At 39.6% G+C, this 26,504-nt stretch overlaps 1 protein-coding gene across 2 annotated transcripts in view; it reads left to right on the top strand.

The window, feature by feature from the left end:
* Positions 1-26,504, top strand: part of ITGA8 (integrin subunit alpha 8) — a 201,004-nt gene that overhangs the window by 85,413 nt on the left and 89,087 nt on the right. For both annotated transcript variants that reach the window (XM_069547566.1, XM_069547567.1), the window contains exons 14-19: positions 9,640-9,685; positions 13,623-13,730; positions 22,163-22,218; positions 22,829-22,983; positions 25,416-25,553; positions 26,042-26,109. In XM_069547566.1, coding sequence (XP_069403667.1) covers positions 9,640-9,685; positions 13,623-13,730; positions 22,163-22,218; positions 22,829-22,983; positions 25,416-25,553; positions 26,042-26,109 — 571 coding nt within the window. The remainder of the gene's footprint in view (positions 1-9,639; positions 9,686-13,622; positions 13,731-22,162; positions 22,219-22,828; positions 22,984-25,415; positions 25,554-26,041; positions 26,110-26,504) is intronic.

The following is a 26,504-nucleotide window of genomic DNA, read 5'->3' as shown; positions in this document are numbered from 1 at the left end:
AGCTTTTATTTGATATGTCTCTGCACATTGTCCAGTTTATCCTCAGGATAAATTCATAGAGATGTAAATTCTGGGTCAAACATTTGCATTGTTACAGATAGATAGTGTTAATCACTCAGTTGTATCTGATTCTTTGTGACCCCATGGACTATAGCCCACCAGGCTCCAATGTCCATGGGATTATCCAGGCAAGAATACTGGAATGGGTAGCCATTCCCTTCTCCAGGGGATCTTCCTGACCCACGGATTGAACCCAGGTCTCTTGCGTTGCAGGCAGATTCTTTGCCATCTGAGCCACAACTGACATAGCACCTTCTAAGAAAACTGTGCCAATTTATATTCCCTCCAACAGAGGATACATGTGTTTCTGATCCTCTTCTATTGTGCCTAATACTAAACTTTTCAAACTTCAAAAGTAAAAAATGATATCTCATTGTTTCTTCCATTTGAAATTCTTTGATGACAAATGAGGTTGAACATCTTTTCCTGTATTTATTGGTCATAGCTAATTATTTTTACATGAATTGCCTATTTATTACCTTTTATTGAAATTAAAAGATGCTTACTCCTTGGAAGGAAAGTTATAGCATATTAAAAAGCAGAGACATTACATTGCCAACAAAGTTCTGTCTAGTCAAGGCTATAGTTTTTCCAGTGGTCATGTATGGATGTGAGAGTTGGACTGTGAAGAAAGTTGAGTGCCGAAGAATTGATGCTTTTGAACTGTGGTGCTAGAGAAGACTCTTGTGAGTTCCTTGGACTCCAAGGAGATCCAACCAGTCCATCCTAAAGGAGACCAGTCCTGGGTGTTCATTGGAAGGACTGATGCTGAGGCTGAAACTCCAATACTTTGCCCATCTCATGCAAAGAGTTGACTCATTGGAAAAGACTCTGATGCTGGGAGGGACTGAGGGCAGGAGGAGAAGGGGACAACAGAGAATGAGATGGCTGGATGGCATCACTGACTCGATGCACATGAGTTTGGGTGAACTCCAGGAGTTGGTGATGGACAGGGAGGCCTGGCGTGCTGGGATTCATGGGGTCGCAAAGAGTTAGACAGGACTGAGCGACTGAGCGACAGAACTGAACTGACTGATTGGACTATTTATAGTTTTATTGGCTTCCCTGATGGCTCAGATGGTAAACAATCTGCCTACCATGCAGGAGACCAGGTTCAATCCCTGGGTTGAGAAGATCCCCTGGAGAAGGGAATGGCAACTCACTCTAGTATTCTTGCCTGGAGAAATCCATGGACAGAGGCACCTTGTAGGCTGTAGTCTGTGGGGCTGCAAAGAGTAGGACACGACTGAGCTACTAACACATACACTCATAGTTTTATTATTAATATATATGAGTCTTTCATAAAATAGGGTTATTAATAATAATTAAAATTTATTTTTTCATAGGTGCCCGACATTCTTGAGAGCATTGACAAATATTCCCATCTGATCGGGGGCTTCATTGTAAACATCTACCACTATTTCTTTCACTTACCTTTAGAACTTGAATTTTTTAACGTTTCAATTTTAAAATTCCTTGGTGATTTCTACATTTGGGGGGGTTGTGTTTAGGCATGGGGCCTTCCCTTTGGAAGGGAACTTTTCATACAACTCCTAGTTTTTCGTTCCCATGTTTCTCATTCATTTGGAAGCTCTTTATGGCAGTTCTCACTATCTAGAATTATTCTGAAATGATAAATGTCTTTTAACTCCAAGATTTTAAAGGAGGTGTTTGGTGGCATTTTGAGCAAGAGATTTCAGAATGTGTATATTTCTTAGGAAGATGGGAGAGTTAGAAGTAGGAAGAAAGAAAGTAGCAGAGAAGGTGGCTTGCAACTGATGATGCTCTGGGGACCGGGGAGTTGTCCCTCCATGTAACGCCTCTGGGAGATTTTCTCATCTAATCCTGTCCACACTCTTCCTGTTATCTTCCCCTTCCCTCTGTCCCCCATCTCAGAAGTTTCCATTCTCTCTTTCTGCCCCCTGCCCACCTGGGCCCAGACTTCAAATCCACACTCAAAACAACATTGATGTTTTCCTATTGAACTTCTTCTAATTCTAAAATTTCCTTTGGAAATTAATGAAATCAGATCCTATAGTCCCAGCACCCTTTAAAGACTTGGCTCTTTACTGCTTTCTTGTTTAAAACCAACAATTTTGAAGAAATAAAATACAAAATAGAGGTGTAATATGTCTCGTGTTACCTCACATTTTTTAGGGTTATTTTTTCTTGCCTACTGATCCTGCATTCATGCTAATGTCTCCTTCTTTTATCCTTAAAAGTACTTGGTTCCATCAAAAACCAAAAGGAAAATAAACTATGTTTCTCCGGCAGTGTGAGGTGATAAAAAAGGACTCTAGCATTTTTAGAACCGTTTTTGATTAAGGGGAAAGAACCAATTTTAGTTGCCAAGTGTTTCTTCAAGGGGGAATAAAAGGCTAAATGTCTTTGCAAAAAGAAAGGAAAAGGTTTTTGTTTGTTTTCAGAATATACTTTTAAGAAGTTTCAATAAGAAAGGAAAATAGATAAACACTAGATAAAGGTATAAGATCTGTTGTCTCAAAGTGAGGGGGAAAAGTCCACTGATTTATGACCCAGTTATTAATTGCATAATCAGTTACTGGATTATGCAAACACTAGCACCAAAATTTGTCATCAGGTTATCACTGAAATTCCTTGGGATTAACATATACACACCACTATATATAAGGTAGGTAACCATCAAACGCCTACTGTATAGCACAGGGAACTCTACTCAATATTTTGTGATAACTTAGGTGAGAAAAAAAATCTAAAAAAAGAATGAATAGGTATATGTATAATTGAATCACTGCTGTACATTTGAAACTAACACAACACTAAATCAACTGTACACCACTAAATTAAAAGTTTTTTAAAAAAACAGTAAAAATCCTGAAGGGAAGGAAGAAATTCCTAAGTATGACAGAATTATGGGAAAAAAATTTTTAATTGGGTGTCTATATATATATTTGTATATTCACACATATATAAACAAGTGTGTATATACATATATAGATGCATCCATAAACACATAAATATAGGTGTGTATATATATTTGGAACATATCTATAATATCATATGTATATTTGGAAATGACATAATACTTATCAAAACAAGTCACATATTTTGGAAAGACAGATTAGTTAGAAACACAAATGAGCAGATCCATTCTCCTCCCCTAGAGAAATCTGATAATTTTAAGACCCTGAGCACAGATGCTTCTGGCCTTTTCCAGAAGGCACAATACCAAGGTGGTATGTCAGAAGACAAGCATACTTTAGTGGTAGATAACTGTTTTCTCAGCCTCTGAATAACTGTGGCCACATTCTTATGAAAAATAATAATAATAATAAAATCATGGCCTGTTTTGCCAGTTACTTGAGTTTTCCTGAGCAGGAAAATTCCCACCCTGAGGCCTAGGAATCAAAGTTCCCAAAGAAAAAGCACTCCTGCCCCTAATGGTCAGGAGTGTGACTCTCACTTTCTCCTCTATAGTGACAATCTGATCATGATGCAAGCTCTGAAGTGTGTGTGTGTCTCCCAACACTTTCAAGTGCACATGCAAAAATTCAGCAGAATTATAGTTGACATTAGCCTGTGTTAATAATTGTTCCATTTCCTTCATCTCTCTCTTTTTCAGGATATTATCTCATGATTACTTTTCCTCCCATTTCATAGGAGGATAAAGTCCCTGCCCTGTTTCTGACACTATGCCTGGTGCTGTGGATGCAAAGATTCTTTCTTTCTTCCTTTATTTCAGCCCCTACCATTCCATAAAGTCTTTGTGATATGCAAACCCAAAGAAAGATTCCTGCCCTGGAAGAGCTTATAGTCTTTTTTCTTGGTCATTTCCAAAGAGTCAATGTTTACAATTTGTCTGTTATTTATAAAGTGTCCAATCTCAAGATATAAACATTTCACCTTATTTGGAGACAAAAACAAAGTGCATGATCCCTTGGAATCAGTTTTCGTAATGGAACTTTCCTGTCTGACGTTGTGCAATAGACGCAGATCAGACCGAGTGCCACCTGTACTACACTTGTCTAAATATTGGAGTTCAGATTACACAGGAAGAACAGAGTCCCTGTTTCTTCAAATCAGTAGCTCTTTTTCCTCTGACATAGCAAAAATGCACTGTTGTGCAGGGAGAGATGAATGTCAACAGAAAAAAACGTGAAAAGCATTGAAAATGGTGAAATTCTAATATGTTTTCAAAACTAGTAGACTTAGAAACTTTGCTTGCTGACTTTATAGGTTTGAACCCTTGGAAAAGAGTGTTTTATTCCATGGGTCATAGATACTCAAGTTGTAGCCCTTGACTTACTGTCTTCCTTAATCTCACACACGGAGCTCTTTTCAGTAGTTCCCAACCTTTCTGGCACCAGGGACTGGTTTCATGGAGGAAACTTTTTCCACATACCAGGAGTGGGGGCAGGGATGACTTGGGGATGGTTCAGGGGCCTTATATTCATTGTATACTTTATTTCTATTATGATTATAACATCAGCTCCACCTCAGATCATCAGGCATTAGGTCCTGGAGGTTGGGGACCCCTACTAGATGACCTTCATTTGACTTGTTGAACGTTGTTGTTATTTAGTCACTCAATCTTGTCCAACCATTTGCGATCCCATGAACGACAGCCGGCCAGGTTCCTCTATCCATAGAATTCTCCAGATTAGAATACTGGTTGCTGCTACTGCTGCTAAGTCGCTTCAGTTGTGTCCAACTCTGTGCAACCCCATAGACGGCAGCCCACCAAGCTCCCCCGTCCCTGAGATTCTCCAGACAAGAACACTGGAGTGGGTTGCCATTTCCTTCTCCAATGCATGAAACTGAAAAGTGAAAGTGAAGTCACTCAGTCGGGTCTGACTCTTCGCGATCCCATGGACTGCAGCCTACCAGGCTCCTCCATCCATGGGACTTTCCAGGCAAGAGTACTAGAGTGGGGTGCCATTGCCTTCTCCGGAGTGGGTTGCTATTTCCTTCTCCAATTAAACATTAGCATCAGCTCAGTTCAGTTCAGTTGCTCAGTCGTGTCCGACTCTTTGTGACCCCATGAATCGCAGCACGCCAGGCCTCCCTGTCCATCACCAACTCCTGGAATTCACTCAGATTCATGTCCATCGAGTCAGTGATGCCATCCAGCCATCTCATCCTCTGTCGTCCCCTTTTCCTCCTGCCCCCAATCCCTCCCAACATCAAAGTCTTTTCCAATAAGTCAACTCTTCGCATGAGGTGGCCAAAGTACTGGAGTTTCAGCTTTAGTATCACTCCTTCCAAAGAAATCCCAGGACTGATCTCCTTCAGAATGGACTCGTTGGATCTCCTTGCAGTCCAAGGGACTCTCAAGAGTCTTCTCCAACACCACACTTCAAAAGCATCAATTCTTCGGCGCTCAGCCTTCTTCACAGTCCAACTCTCACATCCATACATGACCACAGGAAAAACCATAGCCTTGACTAGACGGACCTTAGTCGGCAAAGTAATGTCTCTGCTTTTGAATATTAGCATGCACATCTTTTAAACCATGGATCTTTGGAGTCCAGTCCTGATAGTCCAGTCTATCATCTGAATCCGATGCTGTGTCTATATAACAAGAAACTTTCAACTTTTTAAATTGAAGTATAGTTGATTTACAATATTGTGTTAGTTTCAGCTATACAGCCAAGTGACTCAGTTATATGGATATATATATGTTCTGATTATTTTCCTTTATAGTTCATTTAAAAATGTTTAATATGGTTCCCTGTGCTATACAGTATATTCTTATCTATTTTATGTATAATGATGTATTTCTGTTAATCCCACACTACTAATTTATTCCTCCCCCTTTCCTTCCCCTTTGATAATAAGATGTTTCTTTCCTATGTCTGTAAGCCTATTTCTGTTTTGTATATAAATTCATGTGTATAATTTTTTAGATATCAGTAAGATCATATAATATTTATCTTTCTTTGACTTCACTCACTATAATCAACTTGTCCATCCATTTTGCTGCAAATGGCAATATTTCATTTTTTTAATGACCAACTAATAGTCCTGTGTGTGTGTTCTGTGTATCCATCTTCTTTACCCATTCATCTGTTGATGGACACTTACATTTCTTCCATGTAACCAGAGATATTTTGACTGATTTTAATCCTGAAGATATGAGTCTATTAAAAAAAAAAAACATTTTTCACAAGAATTATTATCTTTGGTTGGGTTCTTTAAGAGCAGACATTAAATATTAGAAAATAAGTAGTTTATTTGAGGAATAACCCCCAGAAACCATTGCTAAGGAAGTAGGGAAGAGAGATGTGAAAAGGAAAGATTATTATCACGACCCTGACTGGGTGGGCAACTAGGGCTTTGTCTCACTGGGGAAGTCTGGAGACAGGAAGCACATGCCTTAGAGTCACCCTAAGAAAGAAGCCTTGCTAGCTCGTGGACCTAACTATCCATCCAGTCCCCATCCATCATGGGCTGAGGGTAATGCCCTGGCCCAGCCAAGAGAAGCCCCTAGAGAAGAATCATAGTTGCTTGCAGTCTGACCAGTTCCTTTGTCTGGAAAGGTGAATGCCAAGGGCATGTGGCTACAAATCATTTTCCTGTACAAACTCCATTAAACCAATTTAATTCCTTGATTGGTTTTCCATATGGCATGGCCAAAAAAGTTTCCCCATCTTTTTTTCTTTTCATTTTCACCTCAGTTCTACTGGAATTAACCAATTATGGTTTCAGCTACTATAAGTTTTCTTCTGTGGCTGTTAATTCTGCCAATCCAATTTTCCCATCTCTGCATCTAAATTTTACTTTGCAGATATAACCATGATCATTTTCATTTGTGCTTGGTTGCACCTCCTGAGAAAAAATAAGCATCAAACATGAGATTAAGAAAAATGGAGAGTTCTGCCTGTGTATTAGCCAATCACTGAGATTGTTGTGAACATTACTCCTCAAAGAGTCTAAGACTTCTCTGTTGCCCAGTCCTGCTGTAACCCAGCTTCACCTCATCTGAATGTGTGTGAAAGGGAAATGATCTCAGTCATGTCTGACTCTTTGCGACTCATCAGTGAATTTATATGTAAGCCTCCTCCCTAAGCCTCAAATTCCTCTTCTGCCAAAACATAGAGGCAGAGAACAAACGTATGGATAGCAAGCAGGGAATGTAGGGGGGAGGAGTGGATTGGAAGATTGGGGTTGATATGTATATACCCTATGTATAAAATAGAAAACTAGTAAGAACCTACTGTATAGCACATGGCATTCTACTCAATACTCTGTGCTGATTTAAATGGGAAGGGAATCCAAAAAGAGGGGATATATGTGTACATACAGTTGATTCACTTTGTTGTACAGCAGAAACTGACACGACATGGTAAAGCAACTCTACTGCAACAAAATAAATGAAAACAAAAAGCAAATTCCTTTCCTGCAAAATTGTGCTAATAATAAAGACTTTTTAACTTGCTGCTGCTGTTAAGTCACTTCAGTCGTGTCCGACTCTGTGTGACCCCATAGACGTCAGCCCACCAGGCTCTCCCGCCCCTGGGATTCTCCAGGCAAGAACACTGGAGTGGGTTGCCATTTCCTTCTCCAATGCATGAAATTACAAAGTGAAAGTGAAGTCATTCAGTCATGTCTGACTCTTAGCGACCCCATGGACTGCAGCCTACCAGGCTCCTCCATCCATGGGATTTTCCAGGCAAGAGTACTGGAGTGGGGTGCCATTGCCTTCTCCTTTAACTTACTAGGAATCAGTTAAAGTAAATTCGTTAAAAGGATTCCTGGCCTAGAATAAGTGTTCAATATGTTTTGTTGATTATTAGCATTGTTGTTATTATTTAATATTATTATAGTTTCCCTGCTTATCCATGGGGGCATTTCCAGAACTCTCAGTGGATGCCTGAAACCTCAGAGAGTACTGAACCCTCTAGATACTATGTTTTTCCCCTATACATAAAGATGAATTTATTAATTAGGTACAGAGATTAACAATAATAACTAAGAATACAGTAGAACAATTATAACTATATACTATAATAAAAGTTATGTGAATCTGGTCTCTCTCACTTAAAACATCTTATTGTACAAATTCAATGTTTTTTCAGTCTTAGCTAATTACTTCTCACCTACTTCTTAACTTTTGCAGCTTGTGGTGTGACCACAAAACTAGCATGAGTGTTTTTTTCCTTCTTCACAGTTTCACATATATAAGATTTGTTCTTACTGTAGCTTTTAGCAGCTTTAGTGTAGGATTTTGTTTCTTACTAAGTGGAGAATGCTCACCTTTTCACTGAGAGGAATCACTTAGGGCTTCTCTTTAGCACATTTTAATTGCTAGCATCACTCCTTTTTAATTTTTTTTGGTCATGCCCTGCAGCATGCAGGATCTTAGTTCCCCTGACCAGGGATCGAACCCACACTCCCTGCATTGGAAGCGTGGAGTATTAACCACTGGAACACTAAGGAAGTCCCTAGCATCACTCTTCTCGCAGTTTAGTGCTATTATTAAGTAAAATAAGTGTCACTAGAAGAAGCACTGAGACACCAAGTTGGCCACTAAGCGACTACAGATAGGACATGCTGGACCAAGAGGTCATTCACATCCCAGGCAGGATGGCGTGAGATTTCATCACGCTGCTCAGAACAGCGTGCAGTTTAAAAGTTTGATGATGAGTTGTTTATTTCTGGAATTTTCCACTTAATATTTTCAGACTGTGGTTGACCACAGGTAACTGAAACCAAAGAAGCAAAACCATTAATAAGGAGAGACTGTTATAATGATATGTCAGTTATTTCATATACTACCAGTCACTCTGCCAAAACCATACTCGCCACCCACATATTTGTAAGAGCAAAAGGCTGAGGTAAGATGGCAGCCAAAATGCCCTACTTCACTGGTAAAACACTTGCCTTATAGGACTGTTGCTGATAGGGGGATGATAAAACAGTATGTGTGATGAGCCTGGTACATAGTAGGCACTTAGCATATGCTTCCCTCCCCCTTTTTTCTATTTATTTATTTAGCTGCAGCATGTGGGATCTAGTTCCCACCAGAGATTGAACCCAGGCCACATGCATTGGGAGTGCAGAGTCTTAGCCACTGGACCACCAGGGAAGTCCTTTTTTCTTTCTAAATTAGTTTTTCATTGGAGTATAGTTGCTTTACAATCTTAAGTTAGTTTCTACTGTATAGCAAAATGAATCAGATATACATACACATATATCCCTTCCCTTTTGGACTTCCTTCCCTTTCAGGTCATCACTATGATCTTATTTACAAATCAGAGATAGAGACACAGGTGCTTCTTCCCTTATGATGTAAGGTGTGTGCCTTGGGCCTGGAGGATATGGCATTATGACGAGTATCTAAAGCATTTCCAGAAGGCTGGCCTTCCTGAGTCCAGTAGGGTTGGAGATCTGTTGATTTATGTGTCATACTGAGTTACAGTGAAGTTCCTATATTTTTTCCAAAATGCCTTAAGAAAGCCGTGATTTGCTGTTCTTGTTTGTATGACTCTCATTCTGCAATCGGCATGTCAGGTTGCTCTCTGTGCTATTTATAATTAATTATGAGTTTTGATCAATTCTATAAAATTTGTGCTTCTATTTTGTGTTTTTTTTTTTTAGACTTAATTGTGGGTGCATTTGGAACAGGAAAAGTAGCAGTTTACAGGTATGTGGTTGATGGTCTGCAAATGTTCTTTTTTTTTATTATAACATATTAACTTCAGGTATATGACATTCAATATTTGTATATATTGCAAAATGATTACCATGATAAGTCTCGTTAATTACATCCATCACCACATAGTTACAACTTTTTTTGTCCTGTGATAAGAAATTGTAAGACCTACCCTCTTGGCAACTTTTCAATATACTGTATATATAACAATAACATGGTATTATTAACTATAAACACCATGCTGTATGACTTATCTTATAAATAATAAATCCCCAAGACTTACTTATTACTAGACGTTTGTACTTGTGACCACTTTCACCCTTTTCTCACCCCCTCTCACTGCCATCTCTGGCAACCACCAATCTGTTCCCTATATCTGTATGTTCATCTTGTGATTTTGATTTTTGTTTTTAGATTGTACATGTAAGTGAGATCATATGATATTTGTCTTTTTCTGAATTTTTCACTAAGCATAATACTCTCAAGGTCCTTCTGTGTTGTTACAAAAGGCAAGATTTCCTTTTGTGGCTGAATAGTATTCTGTTGAATATGTATACCACATTTTCTTCATTTCTTCATTGATGGACACATTCTTCTAGTTGTTTCAGATACATTTCCTCTTTGTTTTTAGTTTTGCCTTAAAGTATATCCCAATTATTTATTTTGGAGAACATTTAGATGCTCTTTTTTAAAGTTTGCAGGAATATTTTCCCCTCAGTATTTTTCCCTGTCTTTCAACCTTTCTGTTTTTGTTCTCATATCTCATGACCAAACTTCCAGCCTCTACTAACATAATGTTAAATAAGATATGAATCTTAGCGGAACTTACAAAATGACACACTCTTTAGATGGCCCTCCATTTAAATACTTCTCTTTGCTTTCAAAATGCATTAAAATGTGCTTATAGATAAGGAAGGTGGGGTGGGGGAATGGTATTATGTATCCTGGCCTCTGTAATCAAGTGTGGACACTAAATTAGGGAATAGAAATACTATCCAAGAATCAGTAGTCTTCAAAAGCAAGCATTGAACAATTCAAATAGGACAGATCTGGATTTTAAAATACTTAGCCATCGCACCTCTAATCCAATTTGACTGTTTTTCTAATAAAAAGAATGCGCTGTGAAGAGACAGACATACATACAAGGAGAAGACCATGTGAAGATTGGAGTTAGGCTGCCACAAGTGAAGAACTTTCAGAAGCTAGGAGAGACCCCTGAATGAATCCTTCCTTCGAGCTTTCAGATAAAACATGCTTCTCCTGATCCCTTGGTGTCAATAAATTTGTGTTGCTTAAACAAAAAAAGAAAGAAAAGAAAAAAGAAAAACCTGGCCATTCCAGACACTCACCCATTTGTAATCTTGGGCCAGTTTCTATAACTTTCTGAGCCTCAGATTTTTTTTTTCATATGTCAAATGGGCATAATACTTACATTATAAAGTTATTTTGTTAAAAGGATTGAGACTCTGCATGTAAAGTACACAGAATAATAAGTAACCAGTAGGCAGTGATCGAAAATTGAGATTGTTTTCTTGTTTAAAAAAGTGTTACAGGAATGTAAGACACCAGGTTAGTGTGTATCGAAAGGCAGAGAGCTGACCCAGGTGTTCTGGGCACATGACCTAGCACAAACCTAGGTCAGCTCCCCGAGGGATTCTAAAGTTGGTTTCCTCAAGGAGGTAGGATTATGTCCATCAGTACTAAGACATCCTCAGAGAGCTGATGTATACCAACCACTCTCCATTTCAGGGAGTAGCGAATCAGGTGATTGGAATGCTCAAAATACAGGAAGGATTGGGGCTGTGTTTGTGGCCATGAAGCAGCACCACTTGGAGGCTCCCCCGTCCCTGGGATTCTCCAGGCAAGAACACTGGAGTGGGTTGCCATTTCCTTCTCCAATGCATGAAACTGAAAAGTGAAAGTGAAGTCGCTCAGTCACGTCCGACTCTTAGCGACCTCATGGACTGCAGCCTACCATGCTCCTCCGTCCACGGGATTCTCCAGGCAAGAGGCACTTGGAGCTGATGGAGTGCAACTGACTCGTGGTCCAGCCACTATGCTCTGAATCTACATTTGCAACAAGGCCCTGTTTCCCATAAAAGGCTCCCAGTCAATTACTGGACACAATAGAGATACAAATGTAGGCCCACCTAGAGCTCCACAAACAGGCAACTTTGGCTTAAGACCTTCCTCCCCAAGTGCCCCAGCTGGAGCTTCTTTCCCAGGTTGCCTTTTCTTTCCTTGTTCATTCCCAGGGATCAGACCTACATCACACTCTTGACTCCTAGCCTCCTGTCTCCCCTTTTTCCTTCATAGGTATTTACCTTAATAAATGTCTTGTGTGTCTAATCCTGTCTAACCTGCTTTTCAAAGGACTGGAGCTCATACAATATTGAAAATAAAAATCACCTAACAGTGTACAGATAGCATAAAGGAGTTTAGGAAAATTCCCACTAGGTACCATTATGGTAATCATGAAATCCTTTAAACCAGTGCCCTAAACAACACATTGCCCCATGGCCCAGCCCTCCCACCTGTCAGAGGAAAACTTAATCAGCATAGCATCATCTCACATTGTCATCTGGAGATCTGGCTCCCAGCTCTCCTGTCTTGGCACCAAGCTTTAAAAATTTGCCCCATTCTCTTTCCCAGTGATTTACTTTCTGGTCTGGTTTATCCTCACCTGGGTGGTTGGAATTGAGTTTACTCTGTATTAGTCCCTCTCCTCCAGCTTGGCTGCACAACAGAATCACCTGGAGGGTGTGTTTGACATTCCAGTGCCCGGCCTTGACCCCCCCGGGGGTTCTGATTCAATTGATCTGTGGTGAGCCTGGGTCTGGTTTCTGTTTTAAAGCTGTTGGCTGCTTCTGTTGTGCAATCAGGATTTGAGAACCACTGCTCTGTATGAAGCACAGAATGAGTCCACCCACCCTCATGGGTTTAGGTCAATCTGCAAAGCTTGGCTAGAAAATTGCCAATCAACATTTAAAAATCCCCACTGGCTATCTATTTTACATATGGTAGTGTGTATGTTTGCATATTACTCTCTCCATTTGTCCCACCTTCTCCTTCCCGCTGTGTCCACAAGTGTATTCTCTATGTCTGCGTCTCCGTTGCTACCCTGCAAATAGGTTCATCAGTACCATCTTTCTAGAGTCCATATACGTGTGTTTATATATGATATTTGTTTTTATCTGACTTATGAGTCAAGGAGCTCAAACTGGTGCTCTGTGACAACCTAGAGGGGTGAGATGGGGTGGGAAGTTGAAAGGAGGTTCAAGAGGGAGGATACACGTATATACCTATGGCTTGATTCATGTTGATGTATGGCAGAAACCAACACAATATTGTAAAGCCATTATCCTTCAATTAAAAGTAAGTAAAAATTTTTTTAAAGTAAAAAGATAACAAAGCAAAAGACATTTAAAAGTCCCTATCCAGGGACTTCCTGGGTGGTCCAGTGGCTAAGACTCCACGTTACCAACGCAGGGAACCCAGGTTCAATCCCCTTTTAGGGAACTAGATCTCACATAGCACAACTAAGACCTGGCACCTCCAAATAAATGAAATAAAAATTCAAGTACTTACAGATGTGACGCAAATGACTGTAGGATGATGTATTTCTTCATATTCAGATGTGAATGTGGATAGACTAGCAGATCCCAGGGAAGTATTTCATAGCCATGTCACCAAAATACTGTGAGCACTCCATAGACAGAGCAGGTCCTTGAATGCAGCTTTGCTCCACAGTCTCACAGCTCCACAATATTCATGAGCAACCAGAGGTGTCTGAACATAGCTGGTTGAGTCCTGAGGCCACCTGTTCATGCAGTGAGGGGAACTCTTGGCACTGGGGCTGGGAATGCTGGCAGTGGCTTCTGCCTGCTGCTCGCAGGACTGGTTAAAGCCGTGCATCTTCTCCCTGCAGAGCGAGGCCAGTTGTGACAGTGGGGGCCCAACTTCTCCTGCAGCCGGTGATCATCAATCTGGAAAACAAAACCTGCCTGATTCCAGAATCAATGGCACCTGTAGCCTGGTGAGTTTCTACAGTGCTTCTTGCCCTCTTGTGTGAACTCAGATCACCTGGGAATCTTGTGAACCTGCACTTCGGGGGCCATAAATCTGGGGTGGGACCTGAGACTATGTTTCTGAAGATGCTCCAAAGTGGTGCTGATGCTGCCGGTCTGAGCACCACATCCGAGTAGCCAGGAGTTAGTCTATTAAAAAAAAAGTAACTGACACAATGCTGATCTTTCGCTGTCGACTTATGTGAAGGGTATGTCTCCATCTATAGGCACCACATGAGATGAGAAACAAAACTAACCTGAGAAAATTCTCACCCAAGCAAATCTTGGAGTTCTTTTAGAATCTTGGCATACGAAAATCAACTTTAAACAAATTGAAAATATAATAAGAAAAATCTTGATGCTTGTATTTGCATATGCTTATAGACACTTTCCAGACATATGTATTGTCTATTTTTTTTTTTAATAGTGGGTCAAATTGGGTCCGATTACTCACTTTCTGTGCTGAAGACAGATGTAAGTTTTATAACCTCACATGTACAATGAGATGGAAGGTAAATGTTATAGAGATTTTTGTGTCCTCATGTATTTGGGGGGCCATGATCTCATCATCAGAAGCAGCAGTAAAATTATGGTTCCTTAGCCTGTACTGTAGGAGAACACAGCTTAGACATCTGAGAATTTTCCTGTTGATCTGGCCAGTCACCTGAAAGGACCAAGAAATAGAACCTGAGTGTAACACAGCTCAAGAAACTGCCAGTTTGCTTCTCGGTATGTAGGTCCTCCAGGGTCAGAAGTCTGTCCTATTGGGTAGTGCTTTAGGGTAATATTCTCTGATATAGACACAACTTGGCCCAGTGTCTCAGCCTATGCAATTGCCCAGCTTGACCCCAGAACCACAACTTTTGGGCCGAACTATATAGGATCCTTGTTTCTCCAGATTTTAAAAGAACATATAGAACTCATTCCTGGAAACTTATCAAACCCACAACCTGGGCATTTTATAACCAATTTAATGGAGGCTATAACATACCCTTCTGCTTTGAAGGCAGACACCCACAGGGGTATCCCATTGGTAACATCTCCACACAATTCAATCATACCATCACCCTGACTCATCCTCTGACATTAGAACAAAACTGGAACACAACCAAACCCACTGTCCAAACCAAGATCAAGAAATTTAAAAAAAAAAACTACTCCCCGTCCCAAGGATCGTGACTTTTTGGTCTCTAAAATACAGGTATCACGTAAGACCCTCTTCGCTATAGATTGCAATAGTTGCTCACCCCCTATCGTCTGCACAGGGTAGGATGCAGTAATCATCTCCGACTGCTCCACACTTCTCACACAGTCACTAGTCTGGGGAAACAGACCCACTTCTTAAAGTTCTGTGCAGCATCCAGGGCCTCCCACTTGCAATGGAGGAGATGCCAGAGACATCTCAATCCCTGGGTGGTGGTGGTTTAGTCACAAAGTTGTATCTGACTCTTATGACCCCATGGACTGTAGCCTGCCAGGCTCCTCTGTCCGTGGGATTCTCCAGGCAAGAATACTGGAGTGGGTTGCTGTTTCCTCCTCCAGGGGATCTTCCCAACCCAGGAGTTGAACCTGGGTCTCCTGCATTGTAGACAGATTCTTTACTGATTGAGCTACAAGGGAAGCCCCAATCTCTGGCTTGGAGAGCTCAGTCCTCGGGTTGGGAAGATCCCCTTTAGGAGGAAATGGAAACCCACTCCAGTATTCTTGCCTGGAGAATCCCATGGACAGAGGAACCTGGTGGTTTATAATGTACAGAGTCGCAAAGAGTCAGACACGACTGAGCACATACACACACTCTGAAAAATCAACAAATATTTGGAGTGTTTGAGATTTGCCCCCATTTTCTAGAAGATATGGCATAACTCAGATGATATGGTCAGTTCCTGAGAAGGTCAGAATGCAGAACACATCAGTCTAGACCCTTGGAACAGTCCCCAACCTCCAGACTGTGGACCGGTACCTCCTGTCAAACTAGCATCAGCATTAGATTAGAAGTAAAGTTCACAGTAAATGTAAAGCACTTGAATCATCCCAAAACCATCTCCCCCAACCCCTGCTCCGTGCAAAAACTGTCTTCCATGAAATCAATCCCTTGTGCCAAAAAGGTTGGGGACCACTGTTACAGAATGTATTCCCAGCCAGTTTCAGCATGTTGCTCATGGCCTCTGGACAGGGCTTCATACTGGAATCAGAGCCTTTAAGGGTGGAGGATAAGGGGTGTGGATGACCATGAAGAATTCCTTTGCTGGGACCTCTCAGTTTGGGGAGGACTGTCTTCCCCTTAACCAGCTTCTGAAAGTAACTGGGAAATGCCCTGGGCACATTTTAAAAGGGTTATGAAACCATAAAATATTATAATGAAAGCCTGATCTGAGAAAATAAGTGAAAAAGCCAGCATCTCTCTGAATCCTGGATGAAATGAACATGAAAGGAAGAATGAGTGCTACTTGAGCACGTGCCCCACGTCCTCCGTTTTCACATTCATGACTGAATGGACTTCTAGGCTGAGTTCTTTAAAGTATTTGTGTAGGGCACACTCTGGTGTAAAATCTTCCTATGAACTAGATTATCTTTTCTAGGGATTTTTTGGTTTTTGAATTTTTTTCTTTTTTAAGTTTTGGTGTTTTCAATGGATCATAGGATCTGTTTGGTCTTGTGGAAAGAATATTACTTTTCAACGAGAATTATTTTTTCATGAACTCTTGTTGCATTAAATCAGATTACTTAGATAAAATGCAATTTGTTATGTGGGCAAATAACAGTTACTTATTTAATTCTGTTGCATCCATTTTCTGGAAGAGGTTTCATTTTCACATGAAAAAACTTTGAATGGGTGACTCAGAGTGTTAGAAGATGCAAAATTAACAGCAGGTTCAGTCTCAAATGTGTTTCTCGAATACTTCTTCAGATTTATTATAGGAATTTAGTTCAGTATTTCCAAAATGACTGAAAGGTATTTGTTGATTATCTTTTCTGTAGTTTTTGTCTGTATTTGATATAACTTTATATTGTACCTATGAAAGTCAACCTCTAACTGGGAAATAGTTCTCCATTTCCCTCAATGTAAATTTCTGTACCTTTCAAACAGTTATGTAGATTTATAAAGTTTCTGCTACTTGCATTTCTAAACTAGAAAACAAAATAAAGCCAGCCTATACATATTCATATACTTGTTATTGAATGAGAAATATAAAAATTAATAAAAAATATTTTACAAATGTAGAAGTTCATAAACTGCCCTTTTCAAATTTGAAAAAAACTTTTCAGTTACATGTAACTTTATGTAAAATCTATTATTATTTTATGTAAAAATGTAAAATCTATTATTTTTACATAAAATTTTACATAAAATCTTTACGTAAAATCTATTATTTTTCTTTATGTAAAATCTATTATCGTTGAAAGAGTATTGATGCAGCTCGATTGAAAACTGAAGTGCTTTGTATTTTTAAGTCCCGTTTCACATTTATTTCATTCCTCCTCCTCCATACATGGATGGCTATGAACACCATTACTTCACAGAATAATTATTGTGTCAGGTTAGGACTAATGTTAGAGGATTTGTGATATACTGTCCTGCTTTCTGATGCACCAGAAGTATAGCCCAACAGTTTAAAATTTTAATTATAATTTAATAATCATTCACAGCTTTCCCCGACAACTCAAGTGTTTACTGTAATTAGATGAAGACCTGTAAGTGTACTTAATAATCTATTTCATAAAACATATGGTGGGCAGAAAATTACTAGAGCTAATCAGTGAATATAGTAAAGTAGCAGGATATAAAATCAACACACAGAAATCCCTTGCATTCCTATACACTAATAATGAGAAAGTAGAAAAAGAAATTAAGGAAACAATTCCATTCACCATTGCAATGAAAAGAATAAAATACTTAGGAATATATCTACCTAAAGAAACTAAAGACCTATATATAGAAAACTATAAAATACTGGTGAGAGAAATCAAAGAGGACACTAATAGATGGAGAAATATACCATGTTCATGGATCGGAAGAATCAATATAGTGAAAATGAGTATACTACTCAAAGCAATCTATAGATACAATGCAACCTCTATCAAGCTGCCAATGGTATTTTTCAGAGAACTAGAACAAATAATTTCAGAATTTGTATGGAAATACAAAAAACCTCGAATAGCCAAAGCAATCTTGAGAAAGAAGAATAGAACTGGAGGAATCAATCTGCTGACTTCAGACTCTACTACAAAGCCACAGTCATCAAGACAGTATGGTACTGGCACAAAGACAGACATATAGATCAATGGAACAAAATAGAAAGCCCAGAGATAAATCCACACACCTATGGACACCTTATCTTCGACAAAGGAGGCAAGAATATACAATGGAGTAAAGACAATCTCTTTAACAAGTGGTGCTGGGAAAACTGGTCAACCACTTGTAAAAGAATGAAACTAGAACACTTTCTAACACCATACACAAAAATAAACTCAAAATGGATTAAAGATCTAAACATAAGACCCGAAACTATAAAACTCCTAGAGGAGAACATAGGCAAAACACTCTCCAACATAAATCATAGCAGAGTCCTTATGATCCACCTCTCAGAATACTAGAAATAAAAGCAAAAATAAACAAATGGGATCTAATTAAAATTAAAAGCTTCTGCACAACAAAGGAAACTATAAGCAAGGTGAAAAGAGAGCTTTCAGAATGGGAGAAAATAATAGCAAATGAAGCAACTGACAAACAACTAATCTCAAAAATATACAAGCAACTCCTGCAGCTCAATTCCAGAAAAATAAACGACCCAATCAAAAAATGGACCAACGACCTAAACAGACATTTCTCCAAAGAAGACATACAGATGGCTAACAAACACATGAAAAGATGCTCAACATCACTCATTATCAGAGAAATGCAAATCAAAACCACAATGAGGTACCATTTCACACCAGTCAGAATGGCTGCGATCCAAAAGTCTACAAGCAATAAAGGTTGGAGAGGGTGTGGAGAAAAGGGAACCCTCTTACATGATGGGAATGCAAACTAGTATAGCCACTATGGAGAACAGTGTGGATATTCCTTTAAAAACTGGAAATAGAACTGCCTTATGACCCAGCAATCCCACTGCTGGGCATACACACCGAGGAAACCAGAATTGAAAGAGACACGTGTACCTCAATGTTTATCGCAGCACGGTTTATAATAGCCAGGACATGGAAACAACCTAGATGTCCATCAGCAGATGAATGGATAAGAAAGCCATGGTACATATACACAATGGAGTATTACTCAGCCATTAAAAAGAATGAATTTGAATCAGTTCTAATGAGGTGGATAAAATTGGAGCCTATTATACAGAGTGAAGTAAGCCAGAAAGAAAAACAATACAGTATACTAACACATATATATGGAATTTAGAAAGATGGTAATGATAACCCTGTATGTGAGACAGCAAAAGAGACACAAATGTATAGAACAGTCTTTTGGACTCTGTGGGAGAGGGAGAGGGTGGGATGATTTGGGAGAATGTCATTGAAGCATGTATAATATCATATAAGAAATGAATCGCCAGTCTAGGTTCAATGCATGATACAGGATGCTTGGGGCTGGTGTACTGGGATGACCCAGAGAGGTGGTATGGGGAGGGAGGTGGGAGGGGGGTTCAGGATTGGGAACACGTGTACACCCATGGTGGACTCGTGTTGATGTATGGCAAAACCAATACAGTATTGTAAAGTAAAGTAAAAATATATATATATATATATGGTGGGGACTTCCTGGAAATCCAGCGGTTAAGACTATACACATTTCCACTGCAGGGGATGCAAGTTCAATCCCTGTTTGGGAAACTAAGATCCCACATACTGTGTGGCCAAAAAACAATATACACATGATGTACATGTGTGTGTTTATATAGAAGAGAAATATTTTTCTAAATTCAGAATGAATATTTCAGTGAGGTTTTCTTTTTCCATCAGAACAGAGTGCTGTCAAAGTTATAATTTGGCAACTCTTTGTTGTTTTTTTTTTTGGCTTAAAAACATCTGTAAACAAAATATGTAGGTTGGACTGCTGTTATCAATAATTCAGTATGAAAAAGCTAAAATCGTCCACTTAATGATATAAAGGTAGCAGAGAGGGGGAACTAAGTTTAGAGTAACACTGATGGATCCCAAGTGGCACTAGTGTAATGTAGGAGACACAGAGATGCAGGTTCAGTCCCTGGGTTGGGAAAATTCCCTGGAGAAGGAAATGGCAACCCGCTCCAGCACTCTTGCCTGGTAAATCCCATGGACAGAGGAACTTAGTAGGCTCTAGTCCATGGGGTCACAAAAGAGTTGGATGTGACTGAGCACATACACACGCACACACACATAATTCGTAAATCAAAAGTAACCCTTCAACTGATATCATCATTTCTCAATCAAATTCTTCTCCCAAAGAGAAGATAACGTTCCCATTCATAACTTTATTTTGCAAAAATTTTCTGTTTCTTAATTGTGTTAAAATACTATATGTAAAATGATTTCAGTCTACGTATAGATCATTTTATTACAAATACGAATTTATCTTATACAAGCTAATGAGTTTTGTCTGTTTGGCGTAAGGATAAACAGAAAAAAAAAAAAGCCAATGGACAATTTTAACACGTAACCAAGTACTTCCAAATAAAGTCAGACACAGAAAAAAATTCCAGCTTTGAAAGCCAGACCTGCTACAAAATTTAAAGATGTGATTCACTATTCGTCTTTCTTGAGTAATTCCAACTGAAGTAGAAGTGGGCTGGAATTTGTGATTTCTCTGGGGAAGTGGTACAAACACTTGAAATAGCAGAGATGTCTCGGGAAACGTTTGGCTTAATGGTATGTGGCAAATTATTTACCCTGAAGGGAGACATTGACTGAGGTCACAGGAGCTCGATGAATCCCAGATGCGACACGTCTTCATTATGTTTGACACAGGAAGCTGACACATAATTAAAGCACAACGAAGGATTATTTACTCCTTTTGGATTCTGTAGAAATGTTCCAATCATACTATAGTATTTACTAATAAACAATGTTAAGGCTGTCATTAAATCATACTTAGGTATTTTGTTGTATTTTCACTTCCTTATAATTGTGAAAAAGCCTCCTCGTGAATGCTGGCTTTTAGAGCTTGACATTTTTCCGTAGGGAGTTTAGCACAAGCAAGAGGCAGACGGAGACCACCTCTTTCCCTGCATGGCCAGATCCAAGTGCAGGCTGTCCTACAAGCCACAGCCGGCCCCTCCTTGGATTGGGTTTAAGGCACGTTCGAGGAAAAACTATAAAGATCTCTCTTGCGTATCTATCTTCTCTCTTTTTTGGCCATGCCAGGCAGCATGCGGGATCTTAGTTCCCCGACCAGGGATTGAACTGAGGCCCCCTGCACTGGGAGTACAGAGCCTTAACCACTGGATCCCCAGGGAAGTTCCCTCCATCCTCTCTTTATTGTCCTTACACACAGTATTATTGTGCCTACAGAGCCTGAGACAGCCATTCTCCTCTCCCCATTTTCTTTCTTTTCCCTTCCTCTTCTGGTATCTGTCTCAAATTATATCCCAACCCTGGCAAGTAACTGCCGAGTCCCCACCTGCTTCCAAGGAAAGTGGATTCTGGTTCATTGTACTGTGATGCTCCATGCCTCTCAGAATTAAGTCTAAATCCTTTTTTTTTTAAATTGAAGTGTAGTGGATGTATAATGTTATATAAATTACAGGTATACAGAATAGTGATTCACAGTTTTTAAAGGTTATACTCCATTTATAGTTATTATAAAACAGTGGCTATGTTTCCCATATTGTACAATATGTCCTTGTAGCTTATTTTTTACCTACAAGTTTGCACCTCTTAATCCAGATTCTTTAATGTGATTTTCAAAGTCCTGTTCTCTACTGATAGACCAACCCTCACTTTCTTCAGCTTCTTGGTCATGCTCTAAGGCACCAAACATGCCAGATTCCTTCAGATTCCTCAAATTGGGGTCACCTCCAGGTTGTATCACTAAGCTGCCCCCTTACTATTCTGCCCAATTCTTTACTTCCTGGCGCATGGAAGATACTGATATATATTTCTTGAATAAAGATAGCACATAATTGATTAATGAATCCACTGTTTAAATTAGTTGACCTCTAGTAATACTTCCAAGTATTACCTTCCTAAGTAATAATATCACCTTTCTTAATTGTATTAGACTTGTGAGATATATATATGTATATATATCAATCAATAAATAATAAATATGTGCATATTTATTTGTTTAATTGTGTGTGTGCTAAGAGAAGTATAGAGGAAAAAGAACATATCTGTTTATCTGGGGTGGGGAAAAGAAAGATTGCTGCTTCAGACTGAAAAGTTTATTAACCAGAAAACTATTAACTATTATTTTCTCTAGCTTTTCTTTAAAAGTGTGTGCATCTGTGGCAGGCCAGAACATTGCAAACACAATAGGTGAGCACATTCTCATTTTCTACTCCTCTACCATATTAAGAAAATTTACTTTAAGTAAGTGGACTTCCCCGATGGCTCAGTGGGTAAAGAATTCACCTGTGATGCAGGAGGTACAGGTTTGATTCCTGGGTCAGGAAGATCCCCTGGAGGAGGAAATTGCAACCCACTCCAGTATCCTTACCTGGAAAATCCCATGGACAAAGGAGCCTGGCAGGCTACAGTCCATGGGGTCGCAAAGAGTCAGATATGATGAGCAACTAAGCACAAGCACTTCACTGCTTCTCAAAGAGCTCTTTATTCACACAAAAATTTCTATTATATATATGGGAACTTCTACTTAAATATTCCTTGAATAATTGGTATTGTCTGTAAAAACAGATACAATTATGGGGGAAAATGACTGTGTAAAACCATCATAAAACAAGTTTTTAAGTTTGGGGAGTGTTTTATCAAATCTACACAGCTCATGTATTGTTTTTGACCCCAACTATGGCAGAAATGTTTCCTGAATAAGCAAGTTGAAATAGGAATTCTCTCTGATAAAGCATTGCATTCACTGAATACTTTTCCTTTCCGGATTATATTTGCTTTATGTCTTTCTGTTCTTTAGGCCTGACCGCTGAGGTGCAGTTAGACACCCTGAAACAAAAAGGAGCCATTAAACGTACGCTCTTCCTTGATAACCATCAGTCACATCTCGTCTTCCCTCTCGTGATAAAAGGGCAGAAATCCCTCCAGTGTCGGGATTTTGTCGTTTACCTTCGAGTAAGTGTTCCAGAATCAAACCTTTTTGGCCTCTCACATTCAAATCAAAACTCCAGTCATTTTTCTCCATTGAAACCATCACAGTGGTCTCATGGGCTTCTCTGGTGGCTCAATGGTAAAGAATCTGCCTGCAATGAAGAAGACCTGGGTTCAATCCCTGGGTAGAGAAGATCCCCTGGAGGAGGACATGGCAACCCACGCTAGTACCCTTGCCTAGAGAATCCCATGGACAGAGGAACCGGGCAGGCTGCAGTCCATAGGGTCATACGGAGTCAGACACGACTGAAATGACTAAGCAGCAGCGGTTCTCATAGACCCACACCTATTTTCACTTGATCGGAGGAAACTTGAGGGCCACACACTCCTATGTTGAGCCTGACTTCAGTCAACCTAATAATGTATTGCTGTTACTTCCTAAGCTGCTGCTTTTTGTTTTTCCTTTTAATTTTTATTATAGTTGATTTATAATGTTGCATTAATTTCTGCTAAGCTGCTTCTTGTTTTGAATATACTCTTAGTCTTAATACTAACTCAGGTGGTTTTCATTTCTTCCTCCCCCTCCCTAAAACATGAAAGTCAGACACAATTTATTTGAACTTTTATCCTGCATGAGGATGTTTGGCCAGATTTTATCAAGGTGCATCTCTGAGCCAACTCAGGAAAAGGGTGAGGCAGTCAAAGGCTTTATTGAAAGTAAGTTATAATTATATTTTTAAAGCAATGTATTCTTTTTTAAAAGACTTTTTATTTTGTATTGGAGTATAACAAAGTTGTGATGGTCTCAGGTGAACAGCAAAGGGACTCAGGCATACCTATACATGTATCCATTCTCTCCCAAACTCTCCTGCCATCCAGGCTTCCACATAACATTGAGCAGAGTTCCTTGTGCTATACAGTAGGTCCTTGTTCAGTGTGTACAGGCAACTATTAGTTCCTCCTCTAAGTCTGCAAGTCACTTTCTGTTTTGTAAGTAAGTTCATTTGTATCATTTCTTTTTAGATTCCACTTATAAGAGATGTCATACAATGTTTCTCCTGACTTAACTTCACTCAGTTTGACAACCTCTAGGTCCATCCATGTTGTTGCAGATGGCATTATTTCATTCTTTTTAATGGCCAAGTAATATTTCATTGTATAAATGTACCACATTTATCCACTTTATCCATTCCTCTGTCAATGGACATTTAGATTGTAAGCCAATGTATTTTTACAATAATTCATAAGCCTCCATTAAAAAGCCAAAACGTGTATGACACAGTTATTTCATCTTCTTACCAATGGTAAGGTGGTAAAGACTCTTTTCAGTTGGTCTTCTCTTCGAGGGGACATAATAACGGAAAACCCACAGAAAGCAGAGTTTACAAATAAAGCAGATGACTGTTGAGAATCTACTGTATAGCTCAGGGAACCCTACTCAGTGCTCCTTAGTGACCTAAATGAGAAGGATATCCAAAAAGAAGGGGTCTATGTATATGTATGGTTGATTCACTTTGCTGTACAGCAAAAACTAACACAACATTGTAAAACAACTATGCTCCAATAAAAGTTAATTTAAAAAAACACATTCTGGAATGAAAAGCCAGCACGACCCTTGTGCCTCATTATGACTGATGCTGGCATGCATCTGAAGGCTGGCATGCCCACTGCACAGTTTGGGAGCTTCTGTGTGCCCAGACCTTATTGCTGGAGCTACCCCCTCACTCCCAGGAAAGTTCTGGTTCTTTTTTAAGGGAACTTCAGATGTGCTGAAGGTGTTTTGAAATTCATACAAATGAGAACTTTAAAGAAATAATGAGAAAGGAAGAGAATCGAGAGGTTTTTCTTCCTCTGAGCACAAGAGGGCTTATAAATTCTGCCGACCTCATCAAAATAAAAATCCCAGTTCATGAAACTCTCAGTGACTTTTACTATGCATCTATTTTTTACGTATAGAGCTTCTGTGGTGGTTCAGTGGTAAAGAGTCCGCCTACAGTGCAGGTTCCATCCCTGGGTTGGGAAGACACCCTGGAGAAGGAAATGGCAACCCACTCTAGTATTCGTGCCTGCCTGGGAAATCCCATGAGCAGAGGAGCTTGGTGGGCTACAGTTGATGGGGTCACAAAGAGTCAGAAATGAGCATGAACATAAGCTTTTACCTATGTGATTTGACCCATTCCTGTGAGTTGTTGAAGATCTGGAGAACCTAAAGATTGCCACTGGAAGCATATACTTCATCAAAGGCGCAGCTCTAAATGATTCCATTTCTGAACATAGATTCATGAAGCTGGCTCTTCTGTTCTCCATCCATCAGCATGTGCCTAAGCCTGCTGGGGTGGTAATTACTTCATCATTCACTTGCATTGAGCGAAATTAAATGTTGCCTGCCTTTCACCAGCTAACATCTTGCAGCCATTTTACAGAGCCTTTCTTGAGTCTGTGATTATTTTCTCTAGGATGAGACTGAATTCCGAGACAAATTATCTCCAATCAACATTAGTTTGAATTACAGTTTGGATGAATCCACTTTTCAAGAAGATCTAGAGGTGAAACCAATATTGAACTATTACAGGGATAACGTTGTTACCGAACAGGTAGGTCCTGGACCATCTTGGATGGTATAATCTCAATCAGGCCCTGGGCACTGCTCCCATGACCTTAAGACAAAATCCATTTCATTTTGTTTTCATTCCTGCACACACGCTTGTAACATTTGGGAGTTTTTCCGAACACGTTTCTTGAAATACTGCATCCCTATGTTTTCGGAAGCCCTTCCCCTCGTGCAACCAAGATTTAATTTGTTCAAAATGTGACTGTAATAGAAGCAATACAGCCTGTAATCCTCAAAACACTGCCAGAGTAGCATTCTTTACAGACATTTCAGATTGAATTGCAATCGGGCTCTTAAGTAAACTAACCTATATGGGACGGTCACTGCCAAACAGAGTTTCTAGCTGAATGGACTCAAGCAGAGTGCAAGGAAAGCTTTGGTTTAACTTGTGGGATCATTCATAAATTTCAAGAAAAAGGATGGGATGTGGGTTTTCTCAGATTCTTTCTGATATGTGTTTGCACAACTCAGGCTCACATCCTGGTTGACTGTGGAGAAGATAACATGTGCATTCCTGACTTGAAACTGTCAGCTAGACCGTAAGTTTAAATAAATAAACTTGTCCATTTTATCTAATGGAATACAGGTGTTTATTTAAAGCTTCCCTGGAGAAAGTATACACTTCCAACTACTACCCAAAATGTGCTGCCTGAAATTCTTGAGCTCAGCTACCCTTTGGGCTAGCCTGTGGTTTGGGTCAGTATCTTTGTCATTGGTGTCAAGTGACACACCCTAGGACATTGCCTGAGCTGTTTCATCTTTCAGCAAAAGTAGGGGGAAATGTTTTTTTTCGAAGTTAACTCATCTCTGGGTGGTTCCGGTTGTATGTATTTGCCTCCGTCTTCTGGGCAAAGGATTCAGACAGGCTGGTTCCATCAACACCTTTGCTGAACCTGTTTTTGCAGCTCCCCATGACTCAGAGGCATCTTTAAAA

The sequence above is a fragment of the Ovis canadensis genome, chromosome 13 (assembly GCF_042477335.2).
Source record: "Ovis canadensis isolate MfBH-ARS-UI-01 breed Bighorn chromosome 13, ARS-UI_OviCan_v2, whole genome shotgun sequence".
NCBI classification, from domain to species: Eukaryota; Metazoa; Chordata; class Mammalia; order Artiodactyla; family Bovidae; genus Ovis; species Ovis canadensis.
Note: the sequence above shows the minus strand (reverse complement) of the source record. Positions and strands in the feature narration are given on the sequence as shown.